This window comes from Lepidochelys kempii, chromosome 11 (genome assembly GCF_965140285.1).
Source record: "Lepidochelys kempii isolate rLepKem1 chromosome 11, rLepKem1.hap1, whole genome shotgun sequence".
NCBI classification, from domain to species: Eukaryota; Metazoa; Chordata; order Testudines; family Cheloniidae; genus Lepidochelys; species Lepidochelys kempii.
The window spans coordinates 52681675-52701082 of NC_136390.1; the positions used below are offsets into that span (position 1 = coordinate 52681675).

Sequence of the window (19408 nt, forward strand, 5' to 3'; positions counted from 1 at the left end):
GAACATTAGGAGGTGCTGTTTCATATTGGGGTTTAGTTAACATTGGGGTGAGGAAAAGGTAGCTTACATCAGAGAGTATTATAATAAACACTTTAAAGAATACTAAATGTATCTACCGTATTTATGTCTCTTCATAACTGAGGCAAGTATCTGGGAAAGGATGAGTATTCACAATTTGAGGAAATCCTCTGGATTCAATATAAAATAAGTAATGTGACTCAGTGCTGAAATCTGTCATCATTTCACACAATTGGATACTTTTACAAGGGTCAATAGGTTATGTTTTGAGGAAGTCAAGAATATTTTTTTGTGTTTAACTTCCAGCTAACAGTTAATGAAGCAGCCGCTCAGCTGTGTGTAAAAGATAATGCATTGTTAACCAGGAGAGATGAACTCTTTGCGCTGGCTCGGCAGATCTCTAGAGAAGTTACATACAAGTACACTTACAGGACCACCAAGTAAGCTTTTAATAAACTCAGGGGAACTTTATTTTCAATTAAGTAATCCGTTTAACAGAATTTCTTATGAAGCATTAGAAATCTCTTTCCATTCTTCCGCCTCTGCAGCTAGCAAAATGTTTACATTAGGCAGAGGGAGCACATACATATGGAAAATAGAAATCATCAGTAATACTGTGTAACCCGTGGAATCTTTCATATTGTTACAATCACTTTTATTGGCATGTAGCTATTTTAATTCTTTCACCTACCTTTTGGTTCTCCAGATTCAAAAACAGTATATTTCCTTCCATGTACCATCTCTAAGAAGCAAGTATTTTAAATTTTGAGTCATTTGTTATTTCAAGGCTAATATAAATCGGCAGGGCTTAAACAGCATAGCCAGAGCATGTATGAAAGACAACGGTAGTTGAGGGTGGTTTATAAACACCTGTTTTAAAAAATAATAATTTGGGACCAAATTTAAATGTACAGTGTCCCTTTTTAAAATAGTTATCATATCAAGCAGTGGAAAACAGGATATCATCTGTGTATTATAGAATACATGCATTTTACAAAACACGTCCATAGATATGACTAATATTTTTCAGTATAGTCTATATATTACTATCAAAAGTTGATATCTCTCGGATATTATACATGGTGCTGAAAATATATTTTTCATATGTTTTCAGGAATTTTTTAAGAATATTGTCTAATGCACATGCCTGGCTGCGCTAGCGTCTTCTCCCATCCTGGGTAACAGAGGCCAAAGGGCATTTTGTCATAAAGATTATGCTGGAACTTTCAGTTTTAAGGTGAAAATCATCTCTGTTCAAAACACCAGCAATAGGCCTATGTACTGCTTTACTGAGGACTTAAGTGGTGCATGGGCCTTGTGCTACTCCTGCACAGGACTGAATTTCACCCTAATTTAGATTAATTTTATTGGGGGGCCTTTTTTAGTCCCACTGCATGATCTTGTCTGGTTTTGCCCTGATTCCATTCCCCTTGTTTTTCCCCAATAATGCCCTTTCTACCTAACAGCTGATCAGCACAAACAGTAGACTTTTCAGCTCCGTCACCTCATCGTGTTGACCAAACTTTCTTGCCCTTAGTTGAGTTTCAACTGCTTTCCTGTCTAAGTGCCTAATACTGCAAATCCTTGCTTGCCGAGTACTCCCAATGATTTCCACTGTATCAGTTGGGTGGTTAAGAGTTGCAGGATGGGACCCTACATTTATGTTTCCCCCACACTAAGTGGGCCATATTCACCCTTGATTTCAATGGTGTTAAATCTAGTGAGTTATAGCAGAGATAAGTTTGTCTCCTTATTTTTTTATGTAAAGACAGGATATTTATATTGTTTATCAACACTGTGTGTGGTTTTTCTTCTAGATCTAAATGTGGAGATAGAGATGAACTATCACCGAAGAGAATTAAGCTAGAGGTATGATATTGTGACTCCTACATGCCAAGTTTTACATGCAAAAAATTGATTTGCCCCTAAATTAGAGAACCTGTTAAAAGAAATAATTTAGAGAGCACCTGATATGCTGATGGCTTACAATTTTGTATAGCAGTATCCATTTTGTTTGTGATAACATTCTTCCTTTTTTGTCCAGGGATCTGTGTGTGAAGTGGGGGAAGATACTAGGAGGATTAGGGGAAGCGGGACTGGGGAATTGCACTATTGGGGCAGAACTGACATAGATGTATGGCCACCACTGTGCAGTGGGCTTGCTGCAGATCCCAAGGGATCTTCAGGCGTTTCCTGCAGTCTCTCTGACTTGGGCCATGAGATTGGGAGACAAATCCTGTCCACCCCTGAGACACCAGTGTGGGGGAAGCTATCAGAGGTTCCTCATGGAGATTTCTTTCCATTGAACTTGATTGTCTTGTATGTTTTTATTTTGTTTTTCTGTGGCTCAGGGAAATTCTTATAAGGCTCTGACATAGTTCTGTAAACTTAGAGAAAATAATTTTTACTTTTAATTAGGCACCTCTGTCACAGTATTAATATTAATTTAGGAAAAATAAACACCGAATAGATGACTCCGTTACTTTCTGTATCCTATTTTTAATTAAAAAATAAAAAGTTAAATGTATAGAAAGAGCATCAGACTCTGGTTTTCTTTAGATTATGAAAACATAGGCCAGAATTCTGCCCTGCGGAATGTCCAGTCCAAGTATTCTGCTTTCCATGTTTGAGTGGGACTCTTCCCATTGGAAAATGTACTGCAAGCTCTAGGCAATATCTTCCCATCAGCTTTATTTCCTATAGGGCCCAATTGCACTGAAGTCAGTGGGAGTCTTTCTGTTGCCTTCATTGGGCTTTGGATCAGATCTAAAATGTAGAACTTTCTATTGACTTAATTGAGAGTTTTGCATAGGAATTGATGGCAGGATATGGGCCATATGTGCCTATAAGTAAATCACCAAAACTGTCAATAAGTGAGAAATTAATTGCAAATGAAAATGTATCTATCAGCACATATACGCACATACACATAGAAAGTGTGTGTACTTATATCTGTCTGCATGTATATATATCACACACACTCATAAAATATAAAAATTCACATCTACGCACAACTTTAATTAAACATAAGTTCTTTTGGCAGTTCCTTGTTAAGAGGAAATCTTCTCAAGGTCAGACTGAGAGCATGTGCAGTACCTTAAGTATTACTTAATATCTTAAGTTTCTGCTGCTGAAAAGTAAATTCAGTCCATTTTAAATAGGTCATTACATAGATATACATAAGTATCCAATATGACTGGCTCATTTTCCTTTATGATTTTTTTAACTGATTAGCCTTTTCACTCATGCTTGGGTATCCATCTGATGCAGCTACAATTCTCCTTATATCATCTACTAAAATAAATGGTATAGTATATTACGATGTGCTAAGTATGGGGTCTGCATTATAATACCACATACCTCCAAGTTACATGCTATGTTCTTCATCATGTAACCGTAATGTAAGGGTTTGCAATACATTGGAATAGCACTTTTTTCATATTTCATTCCTTCAGTGAGGAATGATATGTCATATGTCAATTCTACTATTTCAAAGTAGTGCAAGTATTTACATTTGTTATCTATGCAAAGGCCAGTCTCCTGTGGCAAATACTCAGCAAGGTGCATTTTTTCCCCTTGAAAATGAGAAGTTTAGTTTGAAAAACCAGGTATAAATAAAAGCGTTTTTTAAAGTTAGTCATTTTGCACTCTGGTCATTTTGTTGTGCAACGCATGGATTACAGCACTGGACAGCACTTACAAATATATAATTTGAATTGTGTAAATGTGTGCTCTGAAGGTTTACTCACAGCTCCCATGCCAGTAATTCTGTGTGTTTGTGTTGGGATTTGACCTGTCTTGGCTTTTTTGTATTATAAACCTAGAATTTAGAGCTAGGAAAAGCCCAATTAAGTCATCTACTCCATCTCTACACCATCGCTACCCTTGGCCAATATACAGTACCGTAGTTCCCTATAGATATTCTCCAGTGTTTTTTGCCCAGTCTAGTTTTAAATGGCTCAAGCAGTGGTGCTTCCACTGCTTCTCTTGCTAGACTGAGATCTCACCATTAGGAATTTTTTTCCTTTGCTCAGTAGCAGTTAACAATGGTTAAGCAACTGAAATGACAAGCCATGGGTGGGTGATTGATTTTTTTTTTTATAGGATTTTTTTTTATGGGGAACCATGGAAACATGGGAAAACATAGTAGATTTAAGCTGAGACTTCAGGCCGGGGTGGGCAAACTACGGCTCGGGGGCCACATCTGGCCAGGGAGCGGGGTTGGGGGGCTTGCCTTGTTTCACACGGCTCCCGGAAGCAGTGGCATGTCCCCCCTCCAGCTCCTACATGTAGGGGCAGCCAAGGGGCTCCGCACGCTGCCCCCGTCCCAAGCGCTGCCCCCACAGCTCCCATTGGCCGGGAGCCACGGCCAATGGGAGCTGCAGGGGCGGTGCCTGTGGACAGGGCAGCACGCAGAGCCACCTGGCCGCACCACCACGTAGGAGCTGGAGGGTGAACATGCTGCTGATTCTGGGAGCCGCTTGAGGTAAGCGCCTCCTGGAGCCTGCACCCCTGACCCCCTCCTGCACCCAAGTGCCCTGCCCCAGCGTGGATGCTCCTCCCATCCTCCAAACCCCTCGGTCCCAGCCCAAAGCACCCTCCTGCACCCTCAACCCCTTACCTCCAGCCACACCCCAACCCCCAATTTTGTGAGCATTCATGGCCCGCCATACAATTTTCAAACCCAGATGTGGCCCTCGGGCCAAAAAGTTTGCTCACCCCTGCTTTAGCCTGTTGTTTGGGAAGCTGTTGTTTTGGAGAGGAGACTTATACACCACTGGAGAAAGTATTCTCGTATTTACAGAGTTGTGAACCTTCAGGCTTTTTGTTCACTGTTTCAGCACTATAGTTCAGAAGAAATATGTTCACACTCTTTCTACTTATTTTAAAAGACTAGTAGTTCAATTATGTGATATTTTTCCTTGAAGAACTGAATGTCCTCAGTCTACAAAACGATGTTCTTCTGAATCTTCCTGTTACTGCTGTGCGCTGCACAGATGTACTAAAGCAAAACATTGTTTCATTAAAGAGGACATAATCCCGACTATACAGAATGACTGACAAAGTGGTGACACGCCCAACTTTACCACCACGTTTTTCTGTATGTTTGGGAGTTCTGTATTATTGTAGATAGCATTTATGTGGCAGGACAGTTATTTCACTTGTGTTAATGAGTTGTGGCTCTAATTTACATTGCAGGTTATATTAATTTTTCAAAAATATAGAGTTATATTGTTTCACTACACATTTCCTTTACAGGGTTATTTTCTTGGGGAAACATATCTCACTGTTGACTTTTTATTTTTTGTTAGCAGTATTTTTCTAACAAAAGGTAGAATATGAGAAAATATTGTAGCAAATGTTGCAGAATTCGCTCTCTCCAGACTGGATGGAAATAGTGTCCATCCATGCTTTTGAAAGGTGTACTGCTGCATCTTCTGTCTCTGAATACAGAGAGTGAGGAAGTACAGTGGGTTAGTGTTCTGGCTTTTCACTTGTGGAGACATCAGGCCTGACCTTGGCTTTTCTTTTTAAAAGGTAATTTCACTTATTGCATGAGGCAGGATTGGAACATTGGAGCATGATTTGCCATTGCCTTGCCAATTAGGTAGTCATGCCTCTACAAAGTGCAGTGTGAAAGGCCAATATGCCAATTTAGAAGTGTTTCGTACCTCACATTGCATGGATGTAAATGAGTGCTTTCGGAAACAGGCAAAGTGACCTTTTCAAAAAAAAAAAAAAAAAAAAAACTGGGATTTTGCAGGTTAGGCTTGATGTAGGTGTACCAGCAGGGCTGTGTGGGCAAAGTTACACATTGCCTGCTTCCAGCCACTCTTGCAAATCCTTCCTCTTCATGAGCACTAAATTCACACAAGCATTACAAAGAAACAAAATACCACGAATTACATCAGATTACCTGTAAGAGCCTTTCTCTTCCTCCGTGTGCCTTTCCCTTTTTGTTGATAGAGTGGGCAGCGAGGCTGTGGGAGTTGAGTGTAGAGAAAAGAGAGAGATTCTAGGAAAATAGCAGGCTAAAGGAATAGAGGGAGTGAGAGAAGGACTGGAATTACTTGGGATGGGAGTTGGGAGTGAATAAAAAGAAAGTGCTGTGGCTCTTAAATTTCTTCTGCATAAACTACAGTAGGGAAGAGCAAAGATGCAAACAGCATTCCGTTCTCCCACGAAGCAGCCATCTCCTTCTGTGACGAGTATGGCTGGGGGGGACCCTTATTTTGTCATCTTTGATGAGTCACTGGTAATGCTGCGCAAAGCAATGAGCTGCTGTGGCAGCAATTCAGAAAACAAAACAAGTCACAGGTATATTGCGCAAATGGCATAGAGAGAATGGCTACTCATTCTCCTCATTTCTGCCTTTTTAAATTGTGTGTGAAGAGGTTCGCTTTCCACATATAGTATTGATGGCCAGGAGGGGAAAGTAGAGGAGAATTATAAAGTTCTTGCTCTTCCCTGTGCTGGTAATAACAAAGGAATCTTCAAGTGAGTGGCAATGTTAAAACAGAGGCGGGGGAGTGGGAGAGCCTGAGACAGCCAAGTTCAAAAAGCTCAGTGAGAGTAAGAGACCCAGAGGGGAATGCGAGACTAAAGAGGAAGCTGTGAGGAAACATCTGCAGTCAGTGCCGGCTCTGGAGAGAAAAGAGGGAAGGCAGATGCCCACCTACACCATTGCCAGGCAGGTTGAAAAGAGAACCAAGATCAGAGGTGTGGGATTTCTCTTTCTCTCCCGATCAAAAGAACAGAAGCATTAAAATCTGCGTTCATGTAAGAAAAGTGTTATTGGCGGGGAAAGAAAGTACACATGTGAGACTGAGAATATCTGCTATAAGAAACCACTTTAAAAACAATGCAGCAGCATTGAAGAAACACATGTGCTGTGTGTTGCAGACTCCTAGTATGCAGTAGGGAGGAGGAATGGGGAGAGGCATGCTTAGCTAGGAGTAGGCCATGGACGGATGTCATGCTGAATTGCCTAACCTTCTGCTACCTCTTTCTTAGTCATCCATTCCTATATCATAAGTCTTTGTGAACAAAAGAACAGTGCGGTAGGGGCACTTCTCAGGAATGGTGATCCAGAATCCAATTGCCTATTGAAGAAATGTATGTGAGGATAACACAAAGCAGCAGAAACCATTCATACTCAGTGGGACTGCTTTTGAAAAACGGACTTCAATTTTACACTGGCATACAAATGCTGGTGTAAATATATGCAAGCACATTTTATGGCACTAAATTACATCATTGGTGCTGTTGTACGTCCATATTCAAAATTTCAGCTACATGTACATATGAACGTAAGGCATTCACAGGCCTCTTGTTAAAAAACAAAACAAAACTCCCACTGCACAATAAACTGAGGTCTACGTGTAAAAGTAGCTAGTGTTTTCTAGTGGACTTCCAGCATCTTTCTGTTTCCAGGTGAGGTTTTATGGAGAATTTACACTGTTCTAAAGTGGTAAATACTTACTGGATTGTATTTTTCCGTTGGGGAAATTGGGGTGGGGAAGAGCTGCATAAAACACGCTGGGCCTGATTCTCCTCTCAAGGAGCGAGAGTAACCTCACTGAAGTGAATGGAGTTGCACTGTGAGGGGGAAGCAGACCTCCTGACGGCATTTAAAGTGACACAGATGTGTCTCAGAGTAGCAGCCGTGTTCGTCTGTATTTGCAAAAAGAAAAGTGGCACCTTAGAGACTAACCAATTTATTTGAGCATAAGCTTTCATGAGCTACAGCTCACTGCATCGGATGCAGCGAGCTGTAGCTCACGAAAGCTTATGCTCAAATAAATTGGTTAGTCTCTAAGGTGCCACAAGTCCTCCTTTTCTTTTTACACTTGTGTCTGATCACTGTTGCATAGGCCACTGACTGCATAGGCCTCATTGTTCACTAGGTATTTCTGTCTTTTTTCCCTTTTCTTTATTAGTCAGAGGTAGTGTATCATTCTGCAGTTTTTTCTTCTGGGAATGCTACCTTTCCCTTTCTTAGATTATAAACTCTTTGGGCAGGCACTATTTTCCTGTGTGTGAGTACCTAGCGTGCTATAGGCCAGGGGTTGGCAACCTTTCAGAAGTGGTGTGCCGAGTCTTCATTTATTCACTTTAAGGTTTCACATGCCACTAATACATTTTAATGTTTTTTAGAAGGTCTCTCTCTCTATAAAAGTCCATATAATATATAACTAAACTATTGTTGTACTGTAAAATAAACAAGGTTTTCAAAATGTTTAAGAAGCTTCATTTAAAATTAAATTAAAATGTTGCTCTTAGGCCGCCGGCCCGCTCAGCCCACTGCTGGTCTGGGGTTCCGTTCACCTAGGCCAGCAGTGGGCTGAGTGGGGCCTGCAGCCAGGACCCCGGCCGGCAAGGGGCCGGCAGCCAGAACCGCAGACCGGCAGCGGGCTGTGTGGGGCTGGCGGCCAGGACCTCAGACCGGCAGTGGGCTGAGCGGCTCAGCCCGCTGCTGCTCAGGGGTTCCATCCGCTGGCTCCTGCCAGCTGGGATCCCGGCTGCTGGACCTGCTCAGCCCACTGCCGGTCTGGGGTCCTGGCCCTGCCCACATACAGTGGGTATCTGCCTTCTCCCTGGTTCTGGCCCCTTCTCTTCCTCTCTCTCTGCGCTGAGCTGAGGGTGGGAGTGCACTGAGCACAGGGCTGGGGGTGAAGAAGCAGGCTTGGGGTTGGGGTGTAGGGTCTGGCTAGGAGCTAGAATGAGGGAGGGGGCTCAGGGTTGGGGCAGGAGGTTTGGGTGTGGAGAGCTTACCTGGTCAGCTCCCATTTGGTGGGAGGGGTACAGGAGCTCCCGTTTGGTGCTCAGGGTGGGGGTGGGGATGTGGGGGGTGCAAGAGTCAGGATGTGGGGGGTGCATGGGATGTAGGGGGGCTGGGTATGTGGGGGGGTACAGGAGTCAGGGCAGAGGGCTGGAGGCCTGTGAGGGGGGTGCAGGTGTCAGGGCATGGAGTGTGAGGGGCCTGGGTATGTGTGGGGGTGCCAGAGTCAGGGCTGGGGTTGTGCAGGGGGGTGAAGGAGTCAAGCAGAGGGCTGGGTGTGTGTTAGGGGGGTACAGGGCTCAGGGCAGGGGCCTGGGAGGTGTGCGGGGCTGCAGGGCTCAGGGCAGAGGGCTGGGGGTGTGGGCTGGGGTCGTGGGGTGCTCACGGCAGAGGACTGGAGGGGATATGCCCTGTTTCTCTCTCTCAGAAACACATGCCTGCCCACCCTTCTCCAAGGCCCTGCCCCCGCTGTTTCTCTGCCTCCACCAGGAGCAGCTGACCCCGCTCCTCCCCCACCCCCTCGCAAGGGCCATCAGCTGATTGGCAGGCAGGGAGGGACGAAGAGGAGGAGGAGAGGCAGGAACCCAGCACACTGCGGGAAGAGGCAGGGGAGCCGGCAGGACCAAGCTTCTGCCCCCTGCCCCTGCGGGAGGGGGCGGGGGGCAGAGAAGAGTGGGCCGGGCAGGGCAGGATATGATTTTTAATGGCACACTGCTGCTGCATGCCGTTAAAAATGGGCTCGCGTGCCGTCGGCTGCCGACCCCCGCTATAGGCACTGCCTGTAATCCTCCTAAAAATGTTACTTTGGGACAAGAGGCCTATGATCTCCTAGTTATGAATTTCATTGTTTTTAGATGCTACTTCTTTCTCCAGCTTCCTCCCTTGAATTAGCTCTCTTCCCTGCTGCATTTTCTTGTGAATAATAATGCATCTCCATTGCTTTACATGAGTTTTGCTTGTAAAGCACTAAACTGCATGAATATTTAATCTTGAACCTTGCTACATACAGCAAGTGACTGTAAGGCAACTTGCAATTTTCCCATGCAGAAGAGACTTGGGAGACTTGCAAGTCATAAAAGTTAGAGATGGATAAATAATTTTGGGGGCTTAGCATCCATGCACCTGGCAGAGCAGAACTGTTCCCTGCCGCATACAAAGTCCATGCTACTTTGCTTTTCAGTGGGCAGCTTGCCATGCAGAGAACTTGTAAAGATAAGCCACTACCATTTTACAGTGAGACCAGTATAGTTTGTGTGTCTTTGCAGCATGTTGAATTTTGTGGTGGTTTGCCCAGTTTTCTAAGTTACTAAATTCTACTACTGTGTATCTAAGATCAGTCTCAAGGTCTTAGTCTGCATGTACGGCAAGCCTCATGGATGCTACAGATGCAAATGGTCAAAGTTAGAGCAACAGTCTGCATTTATAACATTGATTTCTTTAAAAAATCCAAAAAACCCAAGCTGCTAAATCCAAAAGAAAACCACAAAATACTGGGCCTAATTCTGCTCTGTTATACTGTCTCAGCTCCAGAATAACTCCATTGAAGTCAATGGCATTACTCTGGATTTATACCTGGATGTGTTAGGCGTGGCACAAGCCTCTGATCTGCAAGTGGTATGAGCCAGATCGTATTTGCTGCAGTATCTTGCACTGCTGAAGCATAGTTTGGTTAACTTGTTTCAGGGTCTTAAATCCCAGTTCAGGTTTTTCACCGGAGTTAAAGAATATTCTCTTTTAAGTCACATGATACATTGCTTTTTCTTTAAAAGCAAAACAAAATCATATGCCCTGTTTGTTTTTGCTCAACAGGATGGTTTTCCTGATTTCCAGGACACAGTCCAAACACTTTATCAACACGAGAAAGTACCACTTGCCTTGGCGAAAGGCAAAAGTGAAGATTTGGCAGCTCTTAATTCCCAGGTAAACAAACCACATGAAACTATCAGGTTTCTACTGAGATGCTGTCCAGAATAGTAACAGTTGCTTTCTAGGCTGATTTTTGTATAATATTTTGATGACTAAAATCATTACCTTCATTTCTCAAAGATCACCTGGGCTAGCTGAGATAATACCACTGCTAATATGGGTTTAACTCTTGAGCTGTTATGACACTCTATAGTTTTGTCTTCATTCATTGCAAGGAAGTAAGGATCTCACCTTCTAGGCTTGAGACAAGAGAACGAATGCACCATCTACTGTTGGGAACGAACGCGATACTGACATTACAGTACGTGCCGCATAGAAGTGAAACCCTTTTAAAAGTAAAAGTAATGTTTCTGTTTGTAAAATATTAACAGAATCCCCAGGTAGACCATCGATTAAAATACACTTGAAAGTAAACTGTTAAAAAATTGTTTCTCCCTTTACCTATGTGCCGAGACCTAAAGTCAAGGTTCTATATTTACTCAGACCACTTTAGAGGTCATCCTGTTCTATAGGAGAAACACAGAACAGGTTCCTTCCCTGCTCTAAATGTCATCAGTTTCCTGGAGAACCTAGGACGTGGTCTTCTCTTTTACACTGTCAGCTAATTTGTTGTGTTATCTTCTGAGCACACAGATGTCAGTGGGAGTTGAGGTCACTTCACATCTCCCAAGAGACGCTCAGCCCCTTGCAAGAATCAGCTCTTTCTTTTTTAATAGAGACAAGTAGTAATGGTGACACTTATAAAATACAAAGAGAAATCAATGAACTTCACAGTTTGCTAGCATCCATGGATGCTAATTCTACATATTTTTGCTTCCCTTTCTATTTGTATGCTTCTGTGTGGCTCTTTGAAATGGACATTTTTTTAACTGGTGATTTTTTTTTTTTTATTTTTATTTTCATACGATGTTTAGTCATAGCCTTGGGAACATGATCATTTTGAAAGTTAAAATTCTCTTGGCACTAAAGTTGATGACAAACATTTATACATCATTCCCTCCCACTTTGCTCCACATTGTTTAATTTCACTCTCTCGAGGTGTATAGGTCTTCTTCATCTTCTAGACAGACATTTCACACCTTTATCCCCCACAAACATACTGTCATCCTACACTTTCACAATGGCAGATTTTTAAACTTGTGTACTGTTGTTTCCTAAAATAAAGACTCCAAGATGTCTGGTAAAATCTTGGCATAAGTTTTTAGCAGATGTTGCCATTGCTCTTGGAATATTTTGTAGAGCCATTTATTCCAATAGGGCTAAATTTGATAAGTAAGAGACAGATCTTGCATTTGGGAATTTCTGTAAGTATAGACTGCAGTCCTAAAGTACAGAAAGTTTGTTCTCCTCAGGTAAGAACTAAGAAATATCACGTTGACTGGCTAAAACAGAACACATGTTTTTATGCACTTTGAATGACACTGTCTTCCATAGCTTTAGTGGCTGCAGAAATATTTTGTTTGCTTGATAGTTTTGAGGTTGCTGTAAAGCACAAGTGTACATATGAGCCAACAAAGAACTATATCTAGACTGCTTGCTTGATTACCTGCTGGTATTATTTTTTTCCTGTAGAGCGACATCCATATATATTCTTGCTTTATTTGCAGTCTGAAAAGATGATGGCCAAACAGATGGAGTTTCTTTGTAACCAAGCAGGGTTAGAGAGACTGCAACACTCAGAGAGACGCCTTTCCACAGGGTACTACAGACAAAGCTCAGAAGAGCACAGCCCCAATGGCGTGACGTTAGATAATGTGGATGGACAAGGTATAGTAGCTTCCAGGCATGATATTGCTGCCATCCAATTTGTCTGGTGTTATGCAAACATTGTTAGTACTGATGTTATTCATATAGCTTCAGCAGTGTGGAGGATGCTAAGCAGGTAAGTAAAGACAAGATCCCTGCCTGGAAGAACTTACAGTCACAATCAGTGTTTCTCAACTACAGGTGCATGGGGGTATGCAGGGGTATTGCAGGGGGTAGTCAACTCATCTAGATCAGTGTTTCTCAACCTGGGGGTTGCGACTCCCAGGAGGGTCATGGGATAGGTTTTGAGGGATCACAAGTTCAGGGCTGGTCTTAGGGGGTGGCAAGCAGGGCAGTTGCCCGAGGCCCTATGCCATAGGGGGCCCTGCAAAGCTAAGTTACATGCTTCGGCAGCAGGGCTTGGGTTTCAGCTTCAGCCCTGCCACCCCCAGGACTCCAGCTTCAGACGAGGCTCACAAGTGAAAAACAGGCTCAAGTATCACACAAAAGTGTAGGTACAAAATGTATATTCCAATCAGTTTATTTTATAATTATATGGTAAAAATGAGAGAGTAAGCAATTTTCAGTAATAGTGTGCTGCGACACTTCTTTGTATTTTTAGGTCTCATTTTGTAGGCAAATAGTTTTTAAGTGAAGTGAAACTTGGGGGTACACAAGACAAATTAGGCTCCTGGAAGGGGTACAGTAGTCTGGAAAGTTTGAGAACCACTGGTTTAAATGATACAACCAGAGATAGAGCCAGATTCTGCTCAGTAACTCTGGGGAAACCCCATTGACTTCAGTGGAGATGTTCTGTATGTAGACTTTTGTAACCGGGGCCAGAATTTGGCCCTTGGATTACCTCTATTTAAAACTTTACAAGTAGGCAAGAAACTGTGGTTCAGTGTACTGCCATGCAGGAGAGCTGTACTGCAGTCTTGTTCCCTCATGCACCTTGCACCTCATCTCACCTCATCAGTCTCTTGCACCTCATCCAGGGGGTGCTGCAGGGGCATCTCACAGTGACTACTCCAGCTGATTTTTAAGGAGGGGCATAGCATTCACAAGGAATCCTAGTACTCTGCTTGAGCTATGATGTTTTCAGAGAAGTAGTGTATGGGAGAGGGAAGGGATCCTCTGGGTCTCTGGCAGAGATACAGAAGGCCCTTTCCCAGGAAGAAGACTTTTACTCTTTTGCTTACTAACCTAGAAGGTAAAGCTGGTGACTTGGTGGGTATCACTTCCAGCTAACTATCTCTGTTCACAATAGTTGACCAAAAGATGGGGAGCTGGTTACATCAATCCCCAAGAATTAAGAACATTTTAATTACAGCTGACAGTCTTTAGTGTTCTAAAAGGGTCCCATGGTAATCCCCATAGCGTGTCCAGAGGCTTTTTGTTGGAAGGAGGATTAGATTGGATTCTTGTGTCTGTGTTACGTTTAGAACGTGAGAGGGTTTGTTTTGCTTTAAATGATGTTTTTACTGTGAAATGAAATTAAATATTAGTAATGTAGCAAAATATAATATATAAAAAGGTCTTTTTCTTTTTAGAACAAGAACATAATATTTAAGGAGGTAAGGATTAAAAAAAGAGAGAGAGTAGAAGGGGAAGTGAAGGAACTATTTCTTAAGTGACATTACAAATTACACAGCTTTTTTGTGAGTTTTGGACCAATAATTTTCAGAAGAATGCCATGTAAAGAGAGTACAGCTGTGAAGATTTAAACAGAGTCACAACGTAGCAGGCTTGTTGAACCCTCACGTGGTTTCCCTCAGGTTCTTGACTGGCTGTTTCTTGCTCACATGCTAAGGGTGTGACCAAGTGCCATATGTGGGGTTGGGAAGTAATTTCCCCCCTCAGATTAGCAGTGGCCTTCTTGGGGGTTTTCAGTTCCTCTGTAGCATGTGGGTGAGGGTCACTTGCCATCTGGGTGTGTCTCAATTGTTTCCCGGCCGCTGCAGGAGCCTTGGGCATTGGGCACTTTGGTCTCTCCTATTTTCTGCTGTGGCACATGATAGTCAAGCCACCTGTGGGCTGTAATACTTTGGTCTAACTTTGATTGTTAGCTTTAGTGTGGTGTTGGCCTGTGGTATGCAGGAGGTCAGATTAGATGAGTTGGTGGTACCTTGTGGCCTTAAATTCTGTGACTAACAAAGCTCAGCATGGAAGGGGAAGTTGGATCTTGACGTGTGTTTGAGGAAAATGAGGGATTGATGCTCAGCCATACCAATCTGTAGCAGCACTAGCAGCCTGGAGAGGAAGAAAGGTCATCTGCAAATCAGCATTTTACATACTAGAAATCTCTCCTGCATGGTTGAAATCTAGAATGTTTTTCACTGATCAAATGGTGGTGTCCTTTTTTTAGCCTTAATTTTGATTTCTAGCATTGCTTTGATTCATACTCAATACTGAATATTTCAGTATTGACCTCTTTCAGGTGAGAGGCCCCTGAATCTCCGAATGTCAAATCTGCAAAATAGACAGTTGCAACACATTTCGCTAGACGGAGAGCAGCACGTAGGAAAGCCTCTGTGCAGTGACCTGATCCGACTTTACTCCAGTGGGGAGGCAAAGTCTCTGCCCTCAGGTAAGTGTTATCCATTGTAAAGCACCTCAAGCTGCCCCGTAACATCCTTTGACAGGTGGCTTTCAGAAAGTTTGTGGGGAGCCACACACCTACTTATCCCTTTCAAAGAAGAATTTAGTTCCTAGACACCGTCTGCAGATTGATACCTTGAAACCAAGCTGCAACTGAAACCTCTGAATGACTTGTTAATCTAGAAACATACTGAACATTTGATGAGAGATTTAAGTATTGCCATGTTTTCAGTTATGCTTTGGGCAGGAGATGCAATAACTATTCACACATAAGGCAGGAGTCTTGGGACCCATCTACACAGACAAAACAGCCCAGCAGAACAACTGCTGTTGAGCTCTCTTGTGGCGGAACATGATTGTAACATGATCTGGCTCAGTCTGTGTGAGTGGGACCAAATGATATTACAAACAGACTTTTTGAAAAGGTGCCTTCAGCTCTGTTTATAAAGATTTAGCCCCATCTATCTGGGTTGGACCAAACCATTTTAGAACCTGGTTCAGCCACAGCAGAGTTTCTGTTGTTTTGACTCTGTAGACTTGGCTTTTAAGTGCTTCTGCTAGCCTTTCTATGCAGTGACTTATGGTCACTGTTTCTCCTGTGGTTTAACGCAGGCATACAGAGAAAAATCTCAAATGCTATTAAGAATATTTCTTCCACTATGAAGTCTGAATTGGATGCCTGTGTTTTTTGGCAAAGCATTTTACATATAAAACTGGTGCATTGGCATAATATTAAGAGCAGTCTTGAGACTCTTCTTCCTCAAGGTTGAGGAATAATAATGAGATGTCTCAAGGGTGGGTGTATGGTAGCGGTTCCTCTTGAGACTATTGTGCTGTCTGAGCACTTGGCAGAATGCTGTGTGTATCCTATCCATGCCTATCCTAACCCCTCCCTATTGCAACCTGCTGCCTGTAACAAGGGTCTGTGTGGTTGGAGAACCTTCTAGTCCATGGTCTTCCCACATCCAGGAATATTCCACATGCTCATGCAGAGAGCAGTATTGCTGAGCTCTGCTTCCTGTTGAATGGGGGGTTACAGAGAAGTGATTGTGGAACTGTGGTGGTTCTGACATAGTTCAGGGCTCATATGCCTTGGGAGGAGGGTGGGGCAGAATCTTGTCTTCTGTGAATGTTGATATGTCATCAGCACCCATGTAGTTCAGTGGGCAAAAACAGAAGACATTTATTTCGACACAGTATTTAACAGCTCCTCTTCTTCTCCTCCTCCCCCCCCCCCTTTTTTTTTTTTTTTTTTTGTTTGCAGAAGGCCTTGGTATTTTAAAAGACTTTCCTCACTCAGCTTTTAACAACATAGAAAGGAAGGTCATAAAAACAGAACCTGAAGATACAAGATAGTCATCCTACTCTGGAAAATGGCATCAGAATAAAGAATACATCTTTAGAAGAGAACAAACAAGCCTTAATAACCAGTGTTGCCTCATTCAAATAAGAGATTTCATAGCCAAAGCCTAAGAACTGGTACAGCAGTCTGTGGAGACTGAAAAACAAGAGACTTTGCAATCCAAAACAGTAATACAGGTGGATACATGTTCCTTTAAAGTGGTTTTATAATGTGGAAAGGTTCACAAATTAATATTGTGAGCCTCCTTTATTTAAGAATGTATTATGTATTTGTATAACTTATCAAAGTAAATCTAGATGTTGGGACACGTATGGAGTCCAGTAGATGTGGCTACAGTTCATTTTACTTGAAATTTCAATGTCTACTTTACATGTATCTAGCATAGATATGATTGTTATACATTTGAGTTAAAAATCCTTGGAGAAAGTGTAAGAAAACCTAGAGTGACACAACTAACAGCAAGTTTGCAATGGTATTTGTAGGAAAAAATAGCAAATGCATAAAATATTTCATGGTTTAAAATGTTATGTGGATATAGCATTTGATAAAGCTGATCCTGTATTATAGCAGACACATTTGACACTTATTAATGTTATTTTAATGGTTTCAGCAGCCTATGTGTAATACATTTACAGTATATACCTATCCACTACATGGGAATGGTGAATAGGAAAATATTAGCCAGAATATGGGAGCATCCTACTTATTGGCTCCAATTTCATTAGACAGAACAATCATTTCAGACACTGTGTAGCTAAGCCAGGGCTCCTATGCTCTCATATGGGAGGGAACTCAGAACACTAGACATTATGGACAGGATGGCAAAAGTTGTGCTTCAGACACTTAGAATATTTTGAAGTTCTCTGTGGATGTTAAAGACAAAATGCATCACAAGTGTGGCAAAGATGGAAAATGCAGGATTCATGCATCAGTATTCAAAAGGTTATATTCAATATCCAGGAACAATAAAATAACAGAGAATAGGGGGAAGGGGATACGTTACTTGTAAATGACCCATTATGAGGTGCTTCCCAACCCACGTGATTCTATGAGTATACCATATACTGCAGACAGTATGCCAATATGTTCCTTTGTATATGTTAATTAACATCTGTATTCGTTATTTATTTGACTCTTTTTTTTGTATGTTTTTCATTTTTGCAGATGCCATTTTGTCTAAAGACAAGGAATTAGCTTATAACTTAGGGATTTTGGTATTTAATGTGGGGTGTGTGTGTGTGTAGACATCCATAATGTCAGTGTAACTCCTATTGTATAGTTGCATCTCTGCAGTCAAAATAGCTATACACCTTAGTTTTGAATATAATTTTTACCCACAGTGCTCTCTGAGGCGGGGAAGTAAGTCACCAAGTAATGGATAAACTTCCGCAGTGAGGTGTGCACTTTTGCTGTGTCCTAGATATGTAATGATTATTCAATCAGAATGTACGTTGTACTGAAATTGTCAACAAAATGTGAGCTGGAATGTCTACACTGCAGTCTCTGATCACTGTAAACATGTTTAATTATTTTATCACTTTTGATTTGTGGAACAAAGCTTTATAGTAGAAACACCAGTAAACAACTTTTTATACTATTAAAACGTTTGAGTTTTTTAAATGTTTCTTGAATTGTATTGTACTGTCTCACTACTGAAGAAACTTACTTTGAGTGGAATTTGCAACTTCATTGCTAGAAATAAGAGGTTGAATGTGGTGTTATATTTGCTCCTTTATGTTGAGAGATAATAGAATGGGTAGTGAGTATGTTTCTTCCGTTCGTTATGTTAGTCATGGCACTGGTTTGTATCTGGGTAGTTTCGTGTACAGTATTACAGTTTGGAAGCTTGTAAAGCCTTGAATTGTACAAGTTTAGTAATAGAATTTAACAAGCAACAAGTTTTTAAAGATTCAGGAAACTTCCTTCTGGTTTTTGTTTTGTTTTGTCAACATCTAACATGACCAAAATCTCTGCTGGACCACATGAAGCTCTTAAATATATTAAGAGTTTACTGGTCTGGTTTACAGCAGGTGGAGGGCAAAATAGCTCATTTCATTCATCATGGTTTCATTAGAATACAACATTTATTTTGTAAACACTAATGTATTAAATTTACTAAAATTAAAGTATATAATAGATATTTTTATTTTGAGTTTGTAAATACAGTATGATTAAGTTGTCATCAGTGGGTTAGCTCTAGGATGGTATTTTGGTTTATAATCCAATGGACCATGTCATTCCCAATACATGAGGCACTTTTTATCATGTTCAGTGTGCAGCTGTGTAATAGTTTTAACTTCCTGGGTACAAAACTATTTAAGATGTTCCCAGATCCCTCATACACTTGATAATGGCAAATAGTCTATCACTCATTTTTTCCAAGGCAGGGAGTCTTGGCTGACAGCAGTCCCCTCTGAGGAGAGATGGGCTGGGCTTATGAGTGGGTACCCTATTGGGCTGCTGATGAAGAAGAGGCACCATTGCAGGTATAGGGGAAGGTTTACTCAGCCTACTGGCTGTGGGGAATTGATGGATTCTGGCTCCCCCCAGGGTACTTTTTGACCAAAGTCCAGCCTGGCAAATGATGCCTGTTCTTATGCACTTGTTAGTTGCTTAAAAATAAATTTCACCAGGACAACTTTCTCCCCCCCTCCCCCTCTTGTTTTTCTTCCTATTTTCCTTTTTTTCCAAAACGAGGGGTTACTTTTCCTGGAAGAGGAGTCGTCCAGAAACCTGCAGTGAGGGAGAAGGAGACGCTTCAAGTGCCACAGTTGCTGGCAGAAGCCTCTCCCCTGTGTAGTTCTGCTCATGTACTTTAATCCTCTTTAAAGGTTGGCACCGTGACTCCGAAAACAGGGAATGCCCTGGATGTCTTTAGAATAGAGTTCTTTCATTTGCTGTAAACTCCACAGGCCTCAGTCACCTGGGCAAGTCAAATTGCCAACAGGCCAGCTGCATGCATGTGTGGCACA

General features: G+C 42.0%; 1 protein-coding gene across 2 annotated transcripts in view; it reads left to right on the top strand.

The window, feature by feature from the left end:
- NAB1 (NGFI-A binding protein 1) overlaps positions 1-18056 on the top strand; it is a 31452-nt gene extending 13396 nt beyond the window's left edge. Inside the window, exons 3-8 of one of the 2 annotated variants that reach the window (XM_073306186.2) lie at positions 325-458; positions 1836-1887; positions 10610-10720; positions 12334-12493; positions 14913-15062; positions 16338-18056. In XM_073306186.2, coding sequence (XP_073162287.1) covers positions 325-458; positions 1836-1887; positions 10610-10720; positions 12334-12493; positions 14913-15062; positions 16338-16429 — 699 coding nt within the window. In that variant the 3' untranslated portion in view covers positions 16430-18056. The remainder of the gene's footprint in view (positions 1-324; positions 459-1835; positions 1888-10609; positions 10721-12333; positions 12494-14912; positions 15063-16337) is intronic. The other variant, XM_073306188.2, reaches the window with a different exon arrangement.
- The last annotated feature ends 1352 nt before the right edge of the window (positions 18057-19408 follow it).